The sequence below is a fragment of the Colletotrichum spaethianum genome (genome assembly GCF_022836535.1).
Source record: "Colletotrichum spaethianum MAFF 239500 DNA, contig13, whole genome shotgun sequence".
NCBI classification, from domain to species: domain Eukaryota; kingdom Fungi; phylum Ascomycota; class Sordariomycetes; order Glomerellales; family Glomerellaceae; genus Colletotrichum; species Colletotrichum spaethianum.
In genome coordinates this window covers 648,152-670,892 of record NW_026054783.1, presented here as the reverse complement: position 1 = coordinate 670,892, position 22,741 = coordinate 648,152, and the positions used below count along the sequence as shown (strand labels likewise).

Genomic DNA, 22,741 nt, shown 5'->3' with positions numbered 1-22,741 from the left:
TGTTTACAGCGAGTAAGGCGATCCAAGCAAGTGAATGAAGGGTTCCGCTGTGAGGTATTTTAGAGGTGGATCTGGACAGGGACAGCGAGAGCAGATCAGAAAAGCTTGTGAAAGCTTGTTCCAATTCCGACGTCGCATCAGCCCACGTGACTCGGCTAGAGGGGCGGGCACACGCCGTAGCGCGTTCCTCGTTTGGAGCTAATGTCCGCCCGACATCACTACCGCCACCACCCTGACAGGAAAATACCAAAGAGTGGCACTGACTGGGCATATTGAAACATCCCTCCCGTCTTCGCCAAGAGAGAAAAGAGGGAAAGAATAGCCACGGCTACACAGCGTCGCAACTTATACAACAAGCTGCAAACAACTCCAAAAGGTCTGTTGAAATAAGGGGTTCTCTTAGACCATCGCCCCTGAAGAAGAAGCGCAATTTTGACGGTCATTTTTCCAAGCTACTGCTGCCCACGCATACGGGACGAAGCTCATTTGCCCCCCCTCGTTTACCGTTTAGCTTGCCGATACCTCACATCGACATAACATCCCATACGCAACCAGACCCCTGGAAGGAGGGGCACAGGGATTCCCTATCGGGCAGACCCTTTGGCACACGCAAGCTCACTGACCCAGAGGACCACTTGGCGACATTGCATCTCTTCTTTCCCACTCATTAGCCCGTCCGCTCAACTGCCGCGATGGGTGTCTCCGACGTCGCTACTTCGGCCTATGAGTCCCTCAAGGACATACTCGCAGGGAGGGCGCATAAATACAACGCCATCCCGGATCAAGAGGACGAGAGAGACGAGAGAAACGAGCCTCGTGAGACTCGCTTACCAGACTCCAAACGCCGACTTCTCAGACTCACAATCGCCGCCATGACTTTTGCTATTATCCTCGCGTTGGCTCTGTGCTTCAGGTAAGTCTCGTCTTCATCGCTCTCAACCCTCACGTATGAGAACCGTGAAACTCACGACGCAAACAGTTTTGTCAGTGGCCAGGCACCGCGTAACAAATCCGAGTCCATCTCGCAGTTCTGGGGCCAGTATTCCCCGTTCTTCTCGGTGCCGTCCGAGATCAACGCTGCCACGCCCCCGGGCTGCGAGGTCACCTTCGTACAAATCCTGTCACGGCACGGTGCTCGGGACCCCACCGCCAGCAAAACGGCGAATTACAAGGCGCTCGTCGACCGCATCCACGCCAGCGTCACCAACTACGGCAAAGGCTTCGAGTTCATCAAGAACTACGAGTACACCCTCGGCGCTGATCAGCTTACGTCCTTCGGCCAGAAGGAGCTTGTCGACTCTGGCGAGGCATTCTACAGACGCTACCAGGCGCTCGCCGCCAACAATGACCCCTTCATCAGATCTTCCGGCCAGGAACGCGTGGTCGAGTCCGGTTTGAACTGGACCCAGGGTTTCTACGGCTCCAAGATTGCCGATGGCCACAACGGGCCTGATGGTGGTATCGTTGGACTCGTCACCATCATCCCTGAGGCGGACGGCGTCAACAACACCCTGGACCACGGCCTGTGCACCGCTTTTGAGGACGGCGCATTCTCCAAGGTCGGCGACGATGCGCAGGCCCCGTGGCGCGACATCTTTACACCCCCGATCACGGCCCGCCTCAACAAGAACCTGCCCGGCGCGAACTTGACGGCCTCGGACACCGTCAGCTTCATGCAGCTGTGCCCGTTCAACACGGTGGTCAATGGCACCCAGTCGCAGTTTTGCGACCTCTTCACGCTGGACGAGTGGAAGAGCCTCGAGTACTACGAGACGCTGGGCAAGTACTACGGCTTCAACGCGGGCAACCCGCTCGGGCCGACGCAGGGCGTGGGCTTCACAAACGAGCTCATCGCGCGCCTGACGCAGCAGCCCGTCGTGGACCATACGTCGACCAACTCGACGCTCGACGCGGACCCGGCGACGTTCCCCCTCGGCAAGAAGCTGTACGCCGACTTCAGCCACGACAACGACATGATGACCATCTACGGCGCGCTGGGGCTGTATAACAACACGCAGCCGCTGTCCAAGACGAACCGGACGTCGGTGGCGGAGACCAAGGGGTTCACGGCCAGCTGGACGGTGCCGTTCGCGGCGCGCATGTACGTGGAGAAGATGAAGTGCGGCGGGGCGGACGAGGAGCTGGTCCGGATTCTAGTCAACGACCGGGTGGTGCCGCTCGTCGGGTGCGGCGCCGACGAGTTTGGGCGGTGCAAGCTGGGGTCGTTTGTGGAGAGCATGGGGTTCGCGAGGAGCGGAGGGCGCTGGGACCAGTGTTTCGTGTGATACCCAGATCAGGCTTGTCTTCTTTCTTGCCCTTTTAGAGTAGAGCTAGAAGAGGAATGGTTATATCTTCCCCCGATAGAGTTGAGAGGACATGACTTGTGCAGACGTGCACCCCGAGCTTGTAGGCTCACAAACAAAACGCGCCGAGTGTCAGTGTCAAGTGTGAGAAGGTCGTTGCTGGCGGCACCAAAGTTTCAGTTGACAGGGGTCTAGAAGCCCGCCCGGGTCTGACGGATGGCAGATGGCAGCGGAGGCGGGTCCCTTTGGCTCATGGAGATGTCGTCCCTCGCCCGAGTTGGGTGGCATTCAGCTGTCAAAGATGCAAAGATCGTGAAGGCTGCATCTGATAAGATGCCTGGGTCCATGATGCATGCAAGCTGCAGAATGTCATCCAAGGCGCGAACCGCCTCTACCAACGGCCGAAGCAAGGATTTGGTTGAGATGTTTCGTCTCGACTGACTGCAGGGGGTTCGGTTCGTTTCTCCGCTATGAATAGCGCAAGGTCCCATCCCGCCGCCAAGTTTGGATCACGACAGGCAGGGGTTCAAAGCTGGTTTCGCTCCCCGGCTCCTCGCCGATCAAAGAGGGATTAAAGCTCCTCGGGCACTGCTCAAGAAAAAGCGCAACAGTGTTCTGCACGTCATTGAGCTCTTGTTATTTCCACTGGAACAACGGAGTGGAGGAAAACCTGGATGAATAAGGGAAGAGGCGGCCTCTGGACCACAATGAAGGAACGCTGACGGAGCCCGCAGGGGGCTAAAGAATTGGGGGCCGTCTGTAACTGGCAGCCGGGGGGATTGGGGTGCAGCAAGCTCACCCCGTCCGCCTTCTTGGTTCTGCGCCGGGCGACTTTGCAATCCTCACTGCCTTCTTGCCTTGCGTTAACTTCTCACCTCATCTCGGCCGACCCGGTGTAGGAAACAGAAACGGCTTGCCTTAGGTGCATGTAAACCAAAGCTTGGGTGCTGACCTGGCCTTGCGCGACACACCGCACTGCCTTTCATCAAACAAGGTTTCAACGGGCCTGGTTTGCCTTTACCTTACGTCTACCTCTGTCTCTCAGCTCTTTCCCTCTCTATCTTTTTCTCCCAATCCGCGTCACCTCGTCAAGCTTACGGCTACTTTTTTCCGTCTTCGCTTCTCTCGGACGGCCTCTCACCCAGCTACTAGGCGCACTGCTGCTCCCAACTGCGTACCCGTGTCCGTGTACGTCGCACAATCCACGCACACAGCCCACCAAGCCAAGGCTCCGGGACGCACCAACGAACCGAACCACGCAGTAGCAGAGGACGACGCACACCACGCACATTCGACCACCTCTCATGAACCGGACCTCCATCGTCCGCCGCCTCGCATCCTAAACCACCGCCATACTCACCACCACCACAGTCGCTGCCGCCGCATCGTCGACGTCGCGCTGAGAACCTTTGTTCACTCTCTTCCTCCACCAACAAAAGCCGATAGACTTGCATCGCCGCAATTGAATCGCGAACATGGTGTCAGCCGCCGGAGGCATCGTCATTGCCATCCTGGTCCTCGCCCTCATCGGCGTCGTCGGTTGGGTTATCTTCACCCAACTCCGGGCCCGCAGACTAGGCGTACGTCACAGTCTCCCATCCACCGTCAAGCTATTACGCGGGTGATCCTTACTGACCGATGAACAAACAGCTACCGCCCCCGTCGCTGTCCTCATACATCCCATTCCGAAAATCCGACCCTCCGCCCTCGTACGGGCCCCCGCGTCCGGCGCCGAGCGGCATCGCAGGCTGGTTCAATGACAAGATCACCTCTTTCAAGAACCGCAACAACCGCTCCGCCGCCGGCGCCTACGAGCAGCCCTCAGGCGCCGGCGCACCCCGCCGCGGCTTCGGCCCGCTCGACCCGGACGAGGCATGGGATGCGCGCGTCGGCCACGAGGCCGAGACATACGGCCCCTACGGCAACTACGAGGAGCAGGAGCTCGGGTACCGCGGTGGCAGTGGTGCGGACGGCAGCAACAGCTACAGCATGAACCTCGCCGCGACGCCAGGCGTGCACCACGACGAGCCGGCGCGGGGTCGGAGCCTCAGCCGACCTGGCGATGACGATGTTGGGCTGGGCGTGCCCAAGTCGGGCACTAGGAATCCGTTTGAGGATGATGCGGAGCCGAGCAATATCAGCTTGCGCGGTGTTAGTCCTCGGCCGATCGTCGAGACGGGGTCGCAACAGCAGCAGCACAAGGACAACGGAGAGAGCCCGACGGAGCGGAGGTCGATTTTCCGGGAGAACGTATAGGAACGCGGGCTATCTTGAAGTTTGGGCCACCAGCCCGTTACTGGTGAAGACAGAGGGCCTGGATAAATGCTTGGCTCGTTTCCAGCATAAGGGTTCCTGTCGGGTCAGGAGGGCGGAATTATATCCCTGGCGGAATATGGGGAAGAGTGGTATGTCTTTGGGGGGCAATGCGACGAGGGTCAGTAACGAGTAAGGAAAGCGGGCCCCGGAAGGTGGAGGGTTTACGGGAACATGTCACGATTGCAGGAAATGTGTTACGCGATTCCAAAGGCGTTGGGAATTCTGTTGTTTCTCGCTTTCCAAACTATTTTGAGCGGCCTATATATAAACACAATAAACCGCCGGAGAGTTCCCTCTTCCCCAATCACAGTCCGATGAGCTGCTTGCCCAAAAACAAATGAATCCCTAGATGGGCGGTGGAGTGTATTCGTCCTGTAAGCATAATGAACGAAAAAGTCCACAGTGAAAGTCGTCAACTCGGAGAAGTAGATGCCGAGTGTTTTCACTGTTCCGCTAGACAGTCAGTCTAGCGAGGAACGGAGCCTTGTATAAACAGTTTTGGGCCATCTGTTGCTATCAGTTGATAGGATAGATTTTCTCCAGCTGTCTCAACCAATTGGGTACAAGCAGTCCCATATAGTCCAGTGGTTAGGATACTCCGCTTTCAATCCCTTGGAAGCGTTCCGGAGAGACCCGAGTTCGAACCTCGGTGTGGGAACAATCTTTTTCTCGGTGGTGAGCAATGCCAGCCAGCCACTTCTGGTATTTTAGTATTGTCGGCTCGTTGCCTTTTTGGGGTAACCTATGAAGCTCCGAAGACACGTTTCCTCGTTGCGAGCGCCGTGATGAGCGAAGAGGACCTCGTTTCGGCGTCGCATGCTGCATCCACAGCTCCCCATTGGTCCGCCCTCCCCTCCGGTTCACTACCAACATTCCCTGTCCGCCTGCCTGACCCGGGCCCGCTAAACCACACACCCCGAGCTTTCGTAGCGACTGGGGCCGGCTTGTACTCGATTACACTGGAAGTCGCGGTGGGAGGGTGGGAATCTCCCGCCTTCCCCACAGTGCCCTCTGCCCGCCCGCCAGTTGTGACCTCATTGCTCCCTCCCCCAAAACCCCGCCGTCATTCCACGTCCCAACTCTTCCCCTCGAATTTCTACCCCTCCAAAAAAGCGAGCTCCGACCCCAACATTGATCGACGGAGACGACCTGCCTACCTACCGCTTTAACAGCTCTGTTAATTGAAGAGTCGCGACACGGTTCTGGCAATTCGATCAATTGATTCTCCTTTCGTGATCGCAACCGGCCTAGGCAGTGTACAACGAAGCACCAACAGTTACCAGCAAAGATGGCAGACCTTAATCTCCAAGAGATCCACGACACCCTCCTCGACATCGCGAGCGAGGCGGGCAAGATGATCTTGGCCGCGAACCCGTCTTCGATTGACCAAGGCATCAAGCTCAACTGTGTGTAGTCCCCCCTACTCATCCTCCACATCCAACATACCGTCGCATCTTGCCCTATGAGCGGCCTAGCTAACAACCAAACCCCCGACAGCCGTCGACATCGTCACCGAAACAGACCAAGCCGTCGAGAAGATGGTCTCGACCCGCCTGCAGTCCACCTACCCGAATATCTCCTTCATGGGGGAGGAGACGTACACAAAGGGCACCCGCCTCGGCCCGGAACCGACCTTCGTCGTGGACCCCATCGACGGCACCACGAACTTTGTCCACTCCTTCCCCGACGCCTGTATCTCCCTCGGTCTGTCCGTCGACTGCGTCCCCGTCGTCGGCGTCATCTACAACCCCTTCCAGGACCTCTTGTTCACGGGCATCAAGGGCAAGGGCAGCTACATGCGCCGTGCGGGCGGAGCGCCGCAGCGCTTGCCTCTGGCCAAGAGCCCGATCCCGCTCAAGGGGCTGGACGGCGCGCTGTTGGCGTGCGAGTGGGGCTCCACGCGCGACGGGCCAAACTTTGACCTCAAGGCCGAGACGTTCAAGAAGCTGGCCGCGACCAAGGAGACGGGCGGCGCGATGGTGCACTCGATGCGCGCGCTGGGGTCCGCGGCGCTGAATCTCGCGGCTGTGGCGGCGGGCCAGTTGGACATGTACTGGGAGGGCGGGTGCTGGGCGTGGGATGTGTGCGCCGGCTGGTGCATCCTGGCCGAGGCGGGCGGGATCATGGTCGGCGGAAACCCGGGCGTCTGGAAGCCTGCTGTGGACGAGAGGGTGTATCTCGCCGTGAGAGGGGCGCCCGCCGGGCAGAAGGAGATTGTGGAGGAGTTTTGGAAGGTGCTTGACGGGAAGAAGCTGGACTACTCCGTCTAGACAGGCTTCCTTGGTCAGCGACGCGGCGAGGCGGTGCTTGGGATACGATTTGACGATAAAATGACAATAGGGGTTGGATAGACGAGGACCGAAAGGCCAAGACGCCGGCTGGTCAAAAGGGTGTTCTAGAAAAGTATAGATGCCTACGGTTGATAGACTGCTAGCAGTTGCCAGACTCTCTGTGTGACACTCAAAATGCAAGGACAACGAAGGCTGGGTCCAGTATTCAAAGTATCGTGTTCTAGTTGAATTGCTCTGAGACGTTCATGCTATCTTGATGTCAAGATCTCATCAAAGATGAAACATCTCAATAGTGCAGGTGGACATGAATATCACGGCGGCATAAAATGCGAACCAGCCGACAGACGGAGTTCTAATAGCGGACAACACCTCGAACAAAAGGGGGATTGGATTGATGCACTGTTTCTTTGCCTGGGTTGCCCATCAGCCTCCATTGATCGCAGGAGGGGCATAGAGAGGGGCGGGCCTTACAGAACTGGAAAGGCTGCGATTTGCGCTCTATACGAGAACCTGACAACCAACCCTAGGCGTGGAATGAACGACTATCTCGAGTCCGTCTACAGTGCCCGACAGTCTGATCATGTGTGATGCATTCGTCAAGGCACACGTTCGAGTGAGGGGCCAGGCGGTTAGTGATTAACAGTTGGGAAGGAGAGCACTCACTCCACTTACCCAGTTTGATGCGTGGCTGGTGCCGCCTGTGTTCTCGGCCAAGCAAACCATCTGCGAAGCTCTGAGGGTCATCATCTGTCCCGCTCAGCTTTGTCACATTTGTAAGGGGGCAGTCGGGCAGTGAAGAGAACATCTGTGTTTGTTCATCAGGATCACCGTGACTAAAGATCGCCGGCTTGACTTACTGCCTTCTTAGTGACAACACACGTCCCCAACCGGCCAGCCACCGCTCCTCCTGACTCACAGGCCTTTCCAGACCGGAAGGGTTCATCCGCCGCGTCCTTGAAAGAAAGTATAGATGATCCCGGTTCTAAGCCAGTGCGGGGTCCTCTTAAGGCATATGGCAATGAAGTCTTGACATCACAGTATCCAAGCAAACGTATGTTAGACATTCCGGATTAGACCACGGCAGAGCTGCATGCTGAGGCTCATGCCATAACTGCGGTTTCAGTAAAGGGGACGACAGACATCGCACTTCCAGGCTGCCAGGCGGAACAGCTACTTCAGACGCATGAGGTATGGAACCCCAATGCCAGCGGCAACAATGGTCTTGGTTGTGCGGGGCTTCGTCACAGTTATTCCCTGCTTTCCGCTATGCGGTCGCCGGAGACGCTGCTCCCACGGTCTACAGGCTACCCCCTTCATCCATCTCTGAACTGTTCGCATGGAGCCTGGAGTACTACGGCGACGGGTACAATGGCCAGAGACCAGGGGTATGGCCGACATGGCCAAAGTACGACTCCCGTCATTTTGCTTCACCTCGAGAGTAGGCTAGCCCAGCCCTCTTACACAAGGTAGAGATGGTGACTCGGGTTGCGTAGTATGGATGGTGGCGTACTCAGTCTCGGGGGTAGAGATGTTGGTAACTTGGGTACTGGCGGCGAAATTGCCTGAACGATGCCCCAGGTTCTCATGCGCGTGAACGCCATCACATGCCGGCTCCGTACTGTTTCCATGTGGCACTGGAAACTCAAGAATTCGTTCGCCAATGACTTCTTCGGCAAGTATGGTAGTGGGGTGTGGAGACCGGGTATCTCATCCGCGGCTTGGGTCGCAGACGAGGGTTTGGAAATTTCGCTGCGGTATCGTCTCCCGATTCGTGTGTTCTTTTTGCGCGTACCCTTCGGCAGCTTCGGCATGAATAGCCCAACGTCGCTTTCGACAGCCGTGTTACGATTGCACAACAAACTCGCCGTATGATGCGTTTTAGGGCGACAGCTCTAGAGTGAAGAAGTGTGATTTTCCTTACAGATGCCCCTCTCGCAAACGAGCTTGCTTCTTTCGTGTTGCCACTCGGCTCCCTCGGAGTATATTCGAGACAACAATGGATAGAAGCTGCCTGCACTCGGCAAAGGCCAACGAGAACCTGTCTGGTTGATGCCAACCCAAGTGGCAAAGATACGAAAATAAATGTTCTAACACAGGCGAAAGGGATCTTGAAGTATACACGCCCTGTCTTGATGTTGAACCAGGTTACACAGATCCAGATGGACCGATGCCTGCAGCCGGCGGCGTTGCTAAGACAGTGGCATGAAACCGGGCGGCGACACTTGAGTCGCCAACTTGTATATTGAACAGTCCGATTACATTAGGATGGTCCAATGACATGTGAAGATCAGGAGTAAACGTGCTGAACTCAAGCATTATCAACTCCTTGGCGCGAGGCCGACCTGTAAGTCATCCGCTGCCAAGCGACAGAATCGCGACAGGGCATCACAACACATGAGCACGACAGGAATCGGCAGCGGGTATTAGTTCAAGCAAAAAACCTCTCAAGCGTCTCGACGCGAAGAATCGACAGACGACGTTGAAGGCGGCTCTTTGTAAGACATCGACAGCGTGGGGGTTGGCGACAACGTCAGAGCCCTATAGGATGGCGTGCGCGGGGTGAGTGGAGCACGACGTCGGGCCCCATGGCACACCCTTGTCTCAGGCCGTTGAAGGACGACCGGTTCGGGAATTAAGGATTCAATGTCGAAGGGGGATGTCAAAGCTAACCGGCTCCCAAATGGCATTGGCCTTTAAGGTCGGCATGGGTGTTTTCGTGGTGGCGATGTCATTTTGACGCAACGCAATCTGTTCCCTGGCTGTCCATTTTGGGCGGTGGAGGTTGCGAACGTGCCTGGTGATTGGCGACGATCAGCAACGATGAGCGTCAGGCTTCCCGGAAAGGCAGACTTCTAGAGGCTACGAGAAAAACAAAAACAACCCGGTGGCTGACTCTTAGCGGCCGTCTCAGGCCTTTAGCACCAGGCAGGCGGCTTGTGACTCAAAAAGTGTTGATCTTCGACACGTGTAAAAGGAGACGAAGTCAAAGAGCGCCGTTAGTGAGCGAGTGCCACCCACCCCACTCGCCACGGGCTTCACACCCCTTCAAGGATTCCAAACGGGAACTAGCGCAAGTTCCCATAAAGAACCCTGTCATGGGGCGGACCGGAAGGTGATGCCTGCAGATGGAGATGCGGGGCGGCGAGGAATAGATTCAACGTCGATGAAAGGGGGGCCTTTTGACGACATTTCGAGACGAAGAATCGTTGGAAGCCAAGAAGAAGAAGAAGAAGAAGAAGAGGCACGGAAACGCAGTCAACCCACCATCAGGGTGTGAGGGCGTACTTGGTGGGAGGACAGGTTGGCCGAAAAGTCGGTGGAGTGGGATGGACGGCCCAGCACTCGTGTTGGGAATAGAATGGAGGTTCGGAGAGCACGTTACCGAGGAGGGGACGGAGGGGGATAGGCGGTAAATGCAAGTAAGCGGTATTCCGGGATGCGTTACCTGGCGGCGTTGCATGTGGGCGGTGGAGACCTACCTAAACACGGAGCGCAGTGGTGGGTACAGGCTTGCGGGCGACGCTAGCAACCGTGGTGGTGCGTGTCATTCGAGGTGAGGTGCGTTGCGAAAAGCATAATTTCATGCTGGGCTTCGAAATGATTGATAGGTGAGATAAGGCCCCCCTCCCCAGCGGCCCAAGCGCAGCATGGCGCGAAGTCATCAGCGTTATCTCGCAGGCGGATGGAACGACAGCCATATCCTACTGGATAGCCGACATGCCACCACCAACGGATGATATTGGGGCCTTTGGCGGGTCTTACTGCAGACAGGATAAATGCAGGGCGCGCTGCACCTGCCATTGATGAATGCCCAAGCTGCAGACTGCGAGCCGGAAGATTCGACGAGCGACGCGGTGCGTCGACGTCGAAACTGTGTGCGGTGTCCAGACCCAGAGGGATGCGGAGGGCAGGGCAGGGCAAGCAGAGGGCAGTATGCGTGCGTGGTGCGCCGGCTGTCCTGTCAACAAATGCAGTCGACCAGGACTGGGGACGACCGACGTCGGCGCTGGGGTCGGTTGCACTACACTAGCAAAAGTGGATGGATGGGCGGCCTTGTCCTTGTCCTGGTCGACTGCCGCCTGCCCACTCTCTCCTGCGTGCTGGGCCGTGGTCGCGTCCCGATTGTTGAGCCGGGTCCAGGCTTTGGCCGACGACGGGTTCGAGATCTGCTACAGTCTGAACTGATCGCTTCACTTTTGGGCCATTCGCCTCGGGGCGACCTGAAGCTTGCTTTTTGGTTCCACAGCATCGTCATGCCTCTGACCCTCGCACACCGCATCTTGCTGGAGGACGTCCAAGGCTGAGAGTCCTTGGCACGGGAGATTGATTGTGTACGAAGGGGCTGTTTTGCTTCTTCACCCGTCGCAACGTCGAGCGGCAGCGGACAAAGTAACCAAGCGCACTGAACTCGTCAAATGCGACGAAAATGGATTTGTCTAACGTCAGGCGACGTATGCTCCTTCCACCCTCCAATTGGGTTCGCAACAACCGTCCCGTGTCGTCCGAGGTGCGCGCATGCTGAGTCGCAGTAGCGCATAGAAAGACAATTCTCGAGTCGACGTTGCTGGGTGGTGCGGACGTTGTTGGGTGGCGGCAGAGAGAAAGAGAAAGAGAGAGAGAGAGAGGACTGGAACAGGCAGAGTCAGGATGGAGATGCGCGATGATTAGGCCAATCAGAGGTGTCAATGACTAACGAACTCGGATATAAGGATGCGGCGCACGCTAGCCCGGCGAGAAACTGGAGCGTAGCACAGTGCGTGCAACGCAACCCAATCCGCCGTCCCAAGTGTGTCGGAGCCGCCAGCCAATAGCATCATCCACCATGGCAGAATTGGGCCATGAATTGGACAGGGCAGCAGGGAAGACTTGGGAAAGTGGGCAACGGCGGGCAGGGCAAGCAATTTCGCTGCGCAGACGAGACGCGCTCGACCGACACTCTGGACCGGCCCAAAACCTGATGATCCGTGGAGCTTTCGTCAGACTTCCCGACCGACGTTGGCCGTGTTGCGTTGCAATGCTATGCGGCATCTCAGTTTCCAGCTCGTAATCCTTGCGGTGAGATCGTGACACCCGGCCAGGGAAAGAAGAAAAAAGGAGGCCAGACTCGGCACTCGCGTGGAACAGTCGGCAGTCATCCGTTGCCGTCCAACGTTGGGAGGGCGACATCAACCAAGATCCGCGATGGCTACTGACTGACGACGATGAATGACGAGTACGAGCCGACACCGACCGAGGCGCTTTTGCCTTAGGGTGGCCGGCAATAGGAGAACCGGCCTCTTTTTTCGGTGAGGTAGGTTGGATTGCCTGTTTGGGAGTTGCCAGTAGGTTCGAGGAACAGCTCATCGTCCAATGTTGGGAGGGCGACAGGCGGCCGACGATCGTGTGCAGTCTGTTGACAGGCACGGAACGCTCCTGAGTGCAGCCATAGCTCCGGGAGATCCTTGGATGGGCGTGCGTGTGATATGGTCAGTTGCCATTAGGGTGGGAGGCAAGAAGGCAAGAAGGAAAAGAAGCTGGAGTCCGTCGCGGGTGTCTAGTGTCTAGTGCAGTTCATCCGAGCAGCCGACGACCGACAGCCGGCTTCCCATCCCCCCATCCCCCCCACCGAGAAGAGGGAGGGTACACACGGCGGGGAGAGCGAGCAGGAGGAAGGAAGAGACAGAGAGGAGCGAGAGAGAGAGAGAGAGAGAGAGAGAGAGAGAGAAACGAGAGAAAAACAAGCCCACCACACACGACACCTCACACACGACGACAAGTCCACCGTCGAGATGCGCTACTGCATCAACAGGGAACCGTAGCGCAGCTTGCAAGCGGATATTCCTTTAGAGCCCGTGCGCTCCTCTCGACACCACTGCGAGAAGAAAAAGAGCGCTAAACTAGCGTAAGATCCCTCCCCCGTCACCCGCATGGTCCACGGCGCCACTTACTCTATGCATATATCCCTGGCCCAACCACGGTCGCGACCTCGGTAGCTACATACCCTAGCCCTTCCAGTGCCTGCGCATGAGCTGCTCCGTGCAGCCGCAGACAACAATCGAAGCGCTCTCTGCTCCCCTCCTCCCTGTCGCCGTGCGGCCAGACTCGCTCCTTTCCTTGGACGCCGTCGGTCTGGAAACCGCACTTCCCTGGACGCCCCACCTGTCGCTGCAGGCTTTTGCAGGTGCAGGTGCCTTCACGCTACCAGCAGAGCCCCGCCACACTGTGCCGACTGTGCGCTGGAGGGGTGGTGTTGGGACACCTGACGGTGTAAGTCGTATCAGAAGCAGGACGGGGAGACAAAAAAAAAAACACATCTCGCTCTCACGCCGCCCGTCATATGCATTCCTCCCACCACAACCAGCAAAGCCCAAGCAAGACACCACCGACGCAGCTCTCCCATACCACCGTACTCGCCGGCTTTGTTTCCCGCTTGCATCCGCCGTCCTTCTTTACTTCTAGCTCCATCTGGGACCCCGGACCTCTGCAAGCGCTTGGTTACCCGCTCCGAACGCCGTTATCGTCCACGGATCCACGTCCAAGAAGCATTATTTACCTCGTCCCCCCTCCTGCTTCCGCTCGTTGCTGCATTCCTCTTCTTTTCTCTCGCCATCAGCCATCCGAAGACGGACGAACACTCTCCCTGTCTCTCTTCCTCGTGCAATACGTCACACGCCGCCGGCCACGAGACGAGAATCGTGTATAAGCACACACGCATCCCGACATTTCATTCTTCAAGTTTCCTACGTTCCAGTAGAATTCTCGTCGATTGTATCTGTCGCATCGTAAGACTTGAACCAAGTCGAGAGACAATGGCCCTAACCACGCAGAAAAGCCCTCGCAACCCGGACGACTTCCCCACCACACAGCTCTTTCTCCTGGGTGAGTTACACATACCACATTCCTTTTGCTGGCATTCCATGTCTCGCCCCCCCGGGGCATCATCCCACGCTCACCACGTTCCTCTCTTGAGCCGCCCATACTAACACCCATTTTCAGCCATTGTCCGTCTGGCAGAGCCCATCGCCCTCACATCCATCTTTCCCTATGCCTGGGCGCTCGTCAAGAGATTCGAAATCGGCAACGCTGAAGATGCCTCGTTCTACGCCGGCCTCCTCATCTCCTCCTTCTCCCTCGCGGAGGCCCTGATGGGCATGTACTGGGGCGGTCTCTCTGACCGCGTCGGAAGGAAACCCGTACTGCTCCTGGGCTGCATCGGCACCATGTTCAGCATGGTTATGGTCGGCTTCGCCTCCAATATCTGGATCGCCCTCGTCGGCAGAGCCATCGGCGGTCTCCTCAACGGCAACATCGGTGTCATCCAGACCATGGTTGGTGAATTGGTGACCAAGCCTGAGCATGAGCGTAAGAATTTCCCTTCCTCGCTCTCCATCATGTCTCATGCTAATTTCGTAGCCCGTGCTTTCTCCGTCATGCCCTTCGTGTGGTCCATTGGCACCATCATTGGCCCCTTCATTGGCGGCACCTTTGCCGACCCCCACGATGCGTTCCCCGCGTTGTTCCCCGCCGATGGCTTGTTCTACCGCTACCCGTACCTTCTGCCCAACCTCGTTTGCGCTGCTCTCCTGCTTGTCAGCATCATTCTGGGCTACTTCCTGCTGGAGGAAACCCACCCTGACATGCAGCCCCGTGTCTTCCTCCCGGATGACACCTACGCCTCCGAGGAGACTCCCTTGCTGGAGACGTCGGATGCCATGAAGAGACCCGCCGTTGACCTGAGAGATGACAACTACGGAACGGTCCGCGGCCGCAGCCAGAGGGCTTCCGAGAAGAAGGCGGATCAGCCATACAACATCTACACCAAGCCCATCGTGTCCTTGATCCTCGCCCTTTGCATCTTCACCTACCACTCGATGACCTACGACCACCTCCTGCCCATCTTCTTCGAGGATGACCGCGCCATCGCCAACCCGATGTCCATTCTCACCTCCCCGACGAGCCCCTTCTACACGCCTGGTGGTCTTGGTCTCTCGCTCCGTGCTGTGGGCATGATCATGGCCGTCAACGGTGTCATTGCGCTGTTTGTTCAGGCCGTCATTTTCCCATTCGCCGCCGAGAGACTGGGTGTCTACCGCCTGTTCATCATTGTCACCGTGTTGCACCCGGTCGCCTACGTCATGGTCCCGAGCCTGCTCTTCCTCCCCGAGTCATTGTTGTACGCCGGCATCTACTTCTGCTTAGCCGTCCGCAACGTCCTGTCGATCATCCTCTACCCGCTGCTCTTGATCTTGATCAAGGAGGCTACTCCCACTCCCAAGGCTCTCGGCAAGGTCAATGGCTTGGCCGCTAGCGCCGCTGCTGGATTCCGCATGATTGCCCCTCCCGTCGCCGGCTGGCTGTACACTTATGGAAGCAGGGTCGACTGCACCGCGCTGGCATGGTACGGCAGTGCCGTCGTCGCCATCATCGGTGCTGTCCAGTGCTTCTCCGTGAAGCGTGAGCGCAAGTATGAGGCGAGCGAGGAGGACGCTCAGCCCTGCCTGCGCAAGAAGGAGTCCCGGGTCACTATCACGGAGACGTTCTCAGACGATGAGTAAATGTGCCATGAAATGATTGTCACGAATACGACTAGATAAGTTCGAGTGCAAGACAACAAGTACATCGAGGAACGGAGTTCAAAAAGATTTTACGATCCAACAAAAACATGAGAAAGGGTAATAGACGGGGAGTTGTTTGTTTGTCTGTTTCGGACTGAAACAGGAGATGGCGTTACGGATCTGGATTTTGATTTTGGAGTCGGGATAAGTGCTGCGGGCGTCGGGTAGCCCAGAGATATCCCTTGTCAGCCTGTAGGCGAGCACGGCTGAAATGGAGTTTGGTTGCATTGATGAGGCGCTGAGAGCGGTCGTCACTTAATTTTTTGACGTAGATTGGCGCCCTAATAGAACTGAAGTTATCATGATCAATTTGCAATGCTCTAGGGCGATTTGATGATGCAGTTTGAAAGGCCAAGTTAATAGCAGTGGAATTCATGGACAGAATGCAATTCATGAAGAAAACAAGCACACTTTCTTTAAAGAATGAGCAGGGCGCGCTTATCAAGCTTCGGACCGCTCATCACCATTTCAAGTGAGGTTGAACGTTTATTAGTTCCATGAGGTTCGTAGCTCCTCCATGAACTCCAGAATTTAGGTCATCTGCCCAATGAAAATCGCCACCGCAAAAACCACACACAAACTCACTCATCTCCAAAAAATTCATTCATTCACACAGTCACACTCAACATCACATGTAAGCCATAGAGCTTACACCGCAAAAACCGACTACTACCACCGGAAACAGCGACAGACTCATCCAGGTTATGAGGGAGTGAAGCTCGCCTGCCAAACTGCGTCACAGGGAGAGACACACACATACAGGCCTGAAGACAGAAAAAGCGGGTCCAGTCGCAAACATGCAGCTCGACGAGATTACAGACCAAATGGCCGACGCCATGATTGCCGAGACGCAGCGCCGCGACGCCATTGCGGCAGCGGCGGCGGCAGAAGCGTCGGGCCAGGCGGCCCCCGGCGCCGCGAAGGGCGCCGCGCTGCCCCCCGGCCACGCCCTGCTCAGCGGTAAGACGGCCGACGAGGTGCTCGCGGACCTCAACAAGTCGCCGCTCTTCATGACGGAGCTCGAGGAGAACGACGACGTCGCGGCGCTGCAGGCGCTCGCGTACGAGGGCACGGCGCGCGAGAACGGCGAGGAGTTCAAGGAGCGCGGCAACGAGTGCTTCAAGGCCAAGATGTACGCCGACGCCAAGGAGTTCTACACCAAGGGCATCGACATCCTCGCGCTCGAGGAGCGGAGGCGGGCCAAGGGCGAGAAGACGTTCCACACGGAGAAGGCGCAGAGCGGCGACGGGGATGACGCCGAGGAGCGGGACGTCGAGGTCGAGGACGACGACGACGAGATTGCCAAGCAGAGGGCCGTGCTCGAGAGCCTGTACGTCAACCGCGCGGCGTGCCACCTCGAGCTGGGCAACTACCGGTCGTGCTGGACCGACTGCGGCCTCGCGCTGCGGCTGAACCCCAAGAACCTCAAGGCGTACTACCGCTCGGCGCGCGCGCTGCTCAAGGTCGACCGTATCGCCGAGGCCGACGACGCCTGCGCGCGGGGCCTGGCGCTCGACCCTGACAACAAGCCGCTCAAGGCCGTGGCGCAGGACATCATCAAGGCGGCGGAGCGGGCCGACGCCAAGACCCGGCGCGAGGCCGAGAGGATGGCCAAGGAGAGGCGGCGCGAGATGCTGCTCAAGGCGGCGCTCGCGGCGCGCGGCATCAAGACGCGCACGACGGCCCAGCCGCCCGAGATGGAGGACGCGCGCATGAAGCTCGTGCCGGACGAGGACGACCCGTCGAGCAGCCTGAGCTTCCCGGCCGTCTTCCTGTACCCGCTGCAGCTCGAGAGCGACTTCATCAAGGCCTTCAACGAGACCGAGTGCCTGGCGGACCACCTGGCCTACATCCTGCCCGTACCGTGGGACGACAAGAGGGAGTACTCGCCCGACGGCGTCGAGTGCTACATGGAGACGACCAAGGGCGGCCTGGTCAAGGTGGGCAAGAAGGCGACGCTACTGAAGATCCTGAGCGGGGGCAACGTCGAGGTCGTGGACGGCATCGTGAGGGTCTACGTCGTGCCTGCGGCCAAGGCCAAGGGGTGGATCGAGGAGTTCAAGATCAAGAAGGCCGCGGAGAAGGGCAGCAGCTAGAGGAAGGGGGGTTTCTCGAAAACATTGGGTTTGCCACATCGGATAGAGGAAAAGGAAAAAGACTTTCATGATTGCTACGAATGCCGAAAACTCGGGCGTTGGGTTTTTTTTTTCCATCATAGATAAAAACTGTTTGTTCTACATTCCGCCAAACACCACGTCCCCCCTTCCCCCGTCCGCCTCCGGTTTCTCCATCACAAGGACACCGAGTCTTTCCTAGTCTAGCCGCAATCATTCCCCGATTCCGACACCGTTAACCCTTCCAAAGGAAATCCAGCAAAGTGCGCGAGCAAACGTAGGAATCTAGAATATGTTTTAGAGCCGCTCAAGTCGTCTTCCTTTTCCCCTCCCTGAACCGGACCGTCACTCACGCAGACGTGGCCCTCCGCCGCTTGCTGCGGTGCGAGTCGGGGCTGTCCACGTCGCTGATGTATCCAGCCTCCTTACGGGGCGCCGTCTTGAGCGTCACGAGGCTGAGCGCGGCGTTCTGCTCGGCCAGCTCGGCGTCGGACTCGTCCTCCCGCCGCAGCTCTGGTACGCAGCTCAGGGTGGAGCTGCTATCGTGCGAACTTCCCCCGGTGTCACAGCTAGTCTTGTCATGTTCGTCGTCGTCAACGGGGCGCTTCTGCGCCCAGACTGGTCGAGGAGGTGTGACGGCGTGTCTGTTCACCGGGGTCCAACGGGGGACGGCGCTGAGGTGCGGATCGGCTGGGCGGTAGCTTTCGCCGACGAGGCGGTACGGCTGCGGCGGTCGATTTGCGGCTGTCCAGCCAGAGGTCGGCGGCGGTTGGGAGTGTCGTGGTGGAGCCGGGATGTATCCGTAGCTGTAGCCGACGCTGTCCGAGCCGTTGCTTGAGGCGGAGTCGGGGCATGAGCGGTGGCTCTCCACGTCAGTGTCGCTGTATGGGCTCATCAGCCGAGTGTTGAGTCGCAGCCTCCTGTCATCCCGAATGTGACGCGTGGGCCGGCGTCCAATGCTGGGAACGAGACCAAGGTCGATGGGTGGCAGAGCATGCTGTTGGACCTTTCGTGAGAGATCGGCGTCTCTGACGGCGTCTTCGACGATGCGGTGATCGATCACCATGCGCTGGTAGTCTGGAGAGCCTGGAGGAACACACAAGGCCGGGAACGACGGCCCAAAGATCGGGATGAGGGCCCCGGCAATGTTATAGCAGAAAGTGGCGCATACCGCCTTGGCACATTCGTACGGCATCCAATATCCTGGCATTGTAAGCTTTTGTGTTCGAGCACAAGAACCAGGTCAACAAACCTTGAGCTGCTATTGCGCCCCCCGTGATACTGTGAGTGATGTCTTTCAAGCCCGGGTTCAAGCTCAACATCTTCGCTGGCACCGTCTGCAAAGTGTGAGCAAACCCCTTGCAACGAGTCGGGAGGGCCTACCTTGGAATACTTGCAGCACTTGAAAAACGGAGTCATACGGACGAGCCCGACGTTGTAATCCCACATGACGGTGTACTCGTTGTCATCGCCCGGGTTCTTGAACTCATACTTGAATACTGCATCAAGCTCATCAGCAAATTGGCGTCCCCCTGAGTCGTCTGGGACACACACCTTCAAAGCTCTCCCGGCCCGTCTTTTCAAAAAAGTCCTTCTTCCCGCTGTTGTAGGGAATATGGGCGCAGGACTCCTGGATCCTTCCAAAAGGCGTGACGCGGAACCGGTGGACCTCGTGACGGGTCATTTCGTCTACGTTCTCAAAGGGATAGTACTTGATGACGCCGCGAGGCCTATACTTGGAGATTGGAACCGGTTCCTTCGCCATCTTGAGCTTCGGGGTGACGGGTCGGTCCAGGTAGGGTGACGGGGCTCTGTCGGAGTAGCAGGTTCCCGGCGAGGACATGGCAGGACTTGGGAGGAACCGAGGGGCAGGAAGCGGCCCAGGAGGCGATGGGTTAAGAAGAGACGAGACGGAAAGCATCTTGCCGGGCTGTTTGTAGGGGAGAGGACGAAGGTGTGTCTTGGAAGCGGTGTAATGCTGCGATGCGGAAAAGACCTGATGAACCGGTGCAGCGAACTTGTCCCTAAAAGAAGGGAAGATGGGGAGGACTTAAGACAAGTCCTGCAGGAACACAGAGACTAGGTGCCAGAGGGGAACGGCCAGCAGAGGACCTGGCTTTCTTTGGCAGCCGACAAACACCTGATGTCTTCGTTCCGGGGGTTGGCGCCTCAAAACCAGCTGGCACGCAGCACGCTGGCAAAGCTGCCCAAGGACAAGGGGGTTCGAGATCGTCGTCTTTCTTGAAGAGGCTCCCGGTCCTGCAACGGAGCCTGCAGTCCCAGTGTCGGGTTCGGGGACTCCTTCTTGGATTTCGGCGCTCTCGGTGCAGCCTTCTTTGTTGCGAGTGTCTTGGAATCGACCTCTCGGCGGTAAGGTTTCCGTTTGTGCCCGGCCACCGCTCTTTCTTTTGCCGTATCGAGGTGAAGCCACGAAGTGAGAGATGACTGGTATGAAGAACAGCAAAGGAGGCAACGAGACCTTGGACTGACGGTGTGATCTAATATGTTTCCTCCAGAAAGGATCCACGAGGTCGGGTGTACTGGGATGAGGCCACGGCCAGGGGTTGTGGGGTGATCGTAAGTCACTGTGTATATCGTTTCGGTCTTGAGAGACCGGCTAAGCCAAACGGCTCCGGAAAAGCTTCCATACAGACGTATCCGCACCTCTGACGAATTTGTCAGGGCTCACAGAAGAGGCCAGGCCGTCGTCCAGTCGTATGCGAGGGCTGGAGGCTTCCAAGGTATTCACTTCACGCCCCGCAGCCGACTCAGAGGCCAGAGATCGAGGCTAGGCAAGTTTCATCAGATTCCACGAGAGCACGCATTATTCCGCAAGAGGGATTCACAGGGGACTGCGGAGCGCGTCCCCTGAACATCGCAGTCGTTGGACAAGTCTGCAAGAGCAAATACAGCAGAGACTCCCGCAAAAGCCAAACAGGGAAGGGCGCTTTGTTTGGATGCGCACGGGGGTGGGATTTGCAGAGTGGGTTCGCGGATAGCCGCATGAAGTACCATCTGGCCGTTGACTCTAGCAGCATGGTTGAGATGGTGGAACAGAGCTGGTCCTCCTGCTACGTTGAGGATCTCAGGGCAACGTCACGTTGACTCGGCACACATGACCGTGGCTTTGAGCTGAGAGGCGATAGAGTTGATGCTGGCGGTGTTGGCCTGCGTTTTGCGACGACTGAAGAACTTGACCACATCAACGCGTCATGGGTGCTGAACCCATTTCGATTATCGGCTTACTCTGCTATGGGTGAAGATGGCGGCCAGTCTTTCGTCAGACCGCTAAAGCCGGGCCACTTTCTTTGTGGCTGGCTTATGTGCATATCCGTAGGCAATCCAATGCCTGCCGGAGATATTCTTGGGCTCTTCGAGAAGTCCAGTCCTGGTCGTACCCCTATCTGGCTCTCCTGGAGGGGTGGGTGCAGCTGTCACCATAGCTTCTTTTGTGCCCCAACAGGCTTGCCTGCGTACAAGCACAAGAGAAAAATGTCCGGCGGGAAGCACGAGAAGCCTCTCTATCTTGAAGAGCGACCCGTACGCTGGTGTATACGCCCCTCAAGAGGTTTCAAGCATTAGTATCTTCCTCCTGCACTCACATAACCAGAATGCGGATAGTATTTTCGAACCCATCGCGGGCCAATCTTGACCATTCTTGTGGAATCAAACTTCATGGAATCTCAGTGCTTCGTGGTCATGTTGCTAAAGTGACCTGGGAATAGCGTCAAGTCTCAAACCCATTACATGCCTAAATACAGAGAACGGCATTGGACGCGGTCGAGTCAACGACCCCTTGCTTAGCGCTTCGTTAAAATGGTGGCTAGACATTGGGTTTCTGCGGCCTCCCGCGCACCGCTACTTTCGACAGGCATTGAGTCCATCGTGGCCGCGGGCCCCTGGCTGAGACTCTTGCAAACGGAAAAACTGGTGAGCTAGACAGACGAGCCAGAAAGAGAGCCCAGGCTCTTTGCAAGGGGGAAGTAAACAGGGGCGACAGCTGTTTTTCAGACCCTTGCTACAGGCGGAAGAACTATTATCTGGGCGTTTGTCAGATGTTTCGCCCGTCATAGGCGATGCCGAGAGAGTGAACGTTAACCCCACCAGATCGTGACTACGCCGCCATGTTTGGATACTATATCAGGTCTTTCGAGCTAGGGTCTCCAGACTTAGGCTTGTAAGATCCAGAGATGGTCCCATACCAAAAAGGCCTGCGGCTCCTGAATGAACCATTGATGAAGATACCATCATGGTTTCAGATGACCACACACAGTCTCGGTCACACCGCAGCGAGTGACAGGAGAGAGAAGTGGCGAGGTCGCCATGCGCGGTGCGACGCAAAGATGGATGCAGAAACGGTTGTACGCATCGACTCCGGGTTGCTTTCCTCTTTGGCCATGCAGAAATCGGGTGCCGGTTGTACATAGCGTGGATGCGAAGCGTGGTTGTGTAGCTCGAGGGCGGACGGGCGGCTTCACGTCTGCGGCGGCCATGAACAAGGCCATCCACAGTCCATCAGGCCACGAAGCTGCCAAGCGATGTCGGCAAGCATCCTTCGCGCTTTGGAGTTGAAGAGATGGCTGGGCCCGTTCTCTTGATATACCAAAGACTCTCGGTATTTTGAAACAGGGCAACCTGGTTCGGTGTCTTTAACAGCTGTTCCCAGCGTAGTGAGTGACCACCATGGAGTGCGAACAACACCAAACGACAGTACGGAAGTGGCCTTAAAGATTGAGTCACGAATTGCGGAGAAATAAACTGTGCTTTGTGGTACTGACCTGAGGAGGCGACGGCAGTTGCCTCACTGGGTGTGACCCGAATACTTCATGGTTTTACCGCTCGCCCTCGACGCAAATTCGTCGTGGCCGGCGCTGCACCACTGCCTCGTGGCACCGCATCGGAAGGAGAAATACTCAATTTGTGGAGAAGCAGCACCTTGTGCGATGCTTGATAATATCTCCGAGAGGTTCTACGTAAGACTGGCAAGATGGGGGCCAAAGGATGGCTTTCAAGTGATGGGGAGTGAGGTGTGCTGGACGAGGGGCTGTGTGACACGAACGCAATATGTTTCCGTCGAGGACACAGTGAAGAAGCCAAAAACACTTGGATGCAGGGTTTCAAAA

At 57.2% G+C, this 22,741-nt stretch overlaps 7 protein-coding genes and 1 non-coding gene across 8 annotated transcripts; 7 read left to right on the top strand and 1 right to left on the bottom strand.

Annotated features, from left to right (window-relative positions):
* Positions 1-692: 692 nt before the first annotated feature.
* ColSpa_05858 (3-phytase A) lies at positions 693-2,285 on the top strand (the record flags this gene model as incomplete). Its single annotated transcript, XM_049272070.1, has 2 exons — positions 693-913; positions 980-2,285. The coding sequence occupies 2 exons, from the start codon at positions 693-695 to the stop codon at positions 2,283-2,285; spliced, it is 1,527 nt and encodes a 508-aa protein (XP_049128027.1).
* Positions 2,286-3,778: 1,493 nt separating this feature from the next.
* On the top strand, positions 3,779-4,559 carry ColSpa_05857 (uncharacterized protein; the record flags this gene model as incomplete). The annotated part of the gene is made up of 2 exons (XM_049272069.1): positions 3,779-3,883; positions 3,954-4,559. 2 exons carry the CDS (start codon positions 3,779-3,781, stop codon positions 4,557-4,559), a joined length of 711 nt encoding a protein of 236 aa, XP_049128026.1.
* A 630-nt stretch (positions 4,560-5,189) lies between these two features.
* Positions 5,190-5,277, top strand: ColSpa_tRNA_161. Its single transcript is given in 2 exon segments — positions 5,190-5,226; positions 5,243-5,277. It is a non-coding gene; the product is annotated as a tRNA-Glu (tRNA).
* Positions 5,278-5,907: 630 nt separating this feature from the next.
* On the top strand, positions 5,908-6,889 carry ColSpa_05856 (inositol monophosphatase 2; the record flags this gene model as incomplete). The annotated part of the gene is made up of 2 exons (XM_049272068.1): positions 5,908-6,025; positions 6,117-6,889. The coding sequence occupies 2 exons, from the start codon at positions 5,908-5,910 to the stop codon at positions 6,887-6,889; spliced, it is 891 nt and encodes a 296-aa protein (XP_049128025.1).
* A 1,590-nt stretch (positions 6,890-8,479) lies between these two features.
* Positions 8,480-8,782, top strand: ColSpa_05855 (uncharacterized protein; the record flags this gene model as incomplete). Its single annotated transcript, XM_049272067.1, has 1 exon — positions 8,480-8,782. One exon carries the CDS (start codon positions 8,480-8,482, stop codon positions 8,780-8,782), a length of 303 nt encoding a protein of 100 aa, XP_049128024.1.
* A 4,916-nt stretch (positions 8,783-13,698) lies between these two features.
* ColSpa_05854 (uncharacterized protein) lies at positions 13,699-15,444 on the top strand (the record flags this gene model as incomplete). The annotated part of the gene is made up of 2 exons (XM_049272066.1): positions 13,699-13,768; positions 13,886-15,444. 2 exons carry the CDS (start codon positions 13,699-13,701, stop codon positions 15,442-15,444), a joined length of 1,629 nt encoding a protein of 542 aa, XP_049128023.1.
* An 857-nt stretch (positions 15,445-16,301) lies between these two features.
* Positions 16,302-17,600, top strand: ColSpa_05853 (hsp70/Hsp90 co-chaperone CNS1; the record flags this gene model as incomplete). Its single annotated transcript, XM_049272065.1, has 1 exon — positions 16,302-17,600. The coding sequence occupies one exon, from the start codon at positions 16,302-16,304 to the stop codon at positions 17,598-17,600; it is 1,299 nt and encodes a 432-aa protein (XP_049128022.1).
* A 367-nt stretch (positions 17,601-17,967) lies between these two features.
* Positions 17,968-19,461, bottom strand: ColSpa_05852 (transforming growth factor-beta receptor-associated protein 1; the record flags this gene model as incomplete). Its single annotated transcript, XM_049272064.1, has 4 exons — positions 17,968-18,821; positions 18,871-18,955; positions 19,002-19,117; positions 19,173-19,461. The coding sequence occupies 4 exons, from the start codon at positions 19,459-19,461 to the stop codon at positions 17,968-17,970; spliced, it is 1,344 nt and encodes a 447-aa protein (XP_049128021.1).
* Between the last annotated feature and the right edge of the window lie 3,280 nt (positions 19,462-22,741).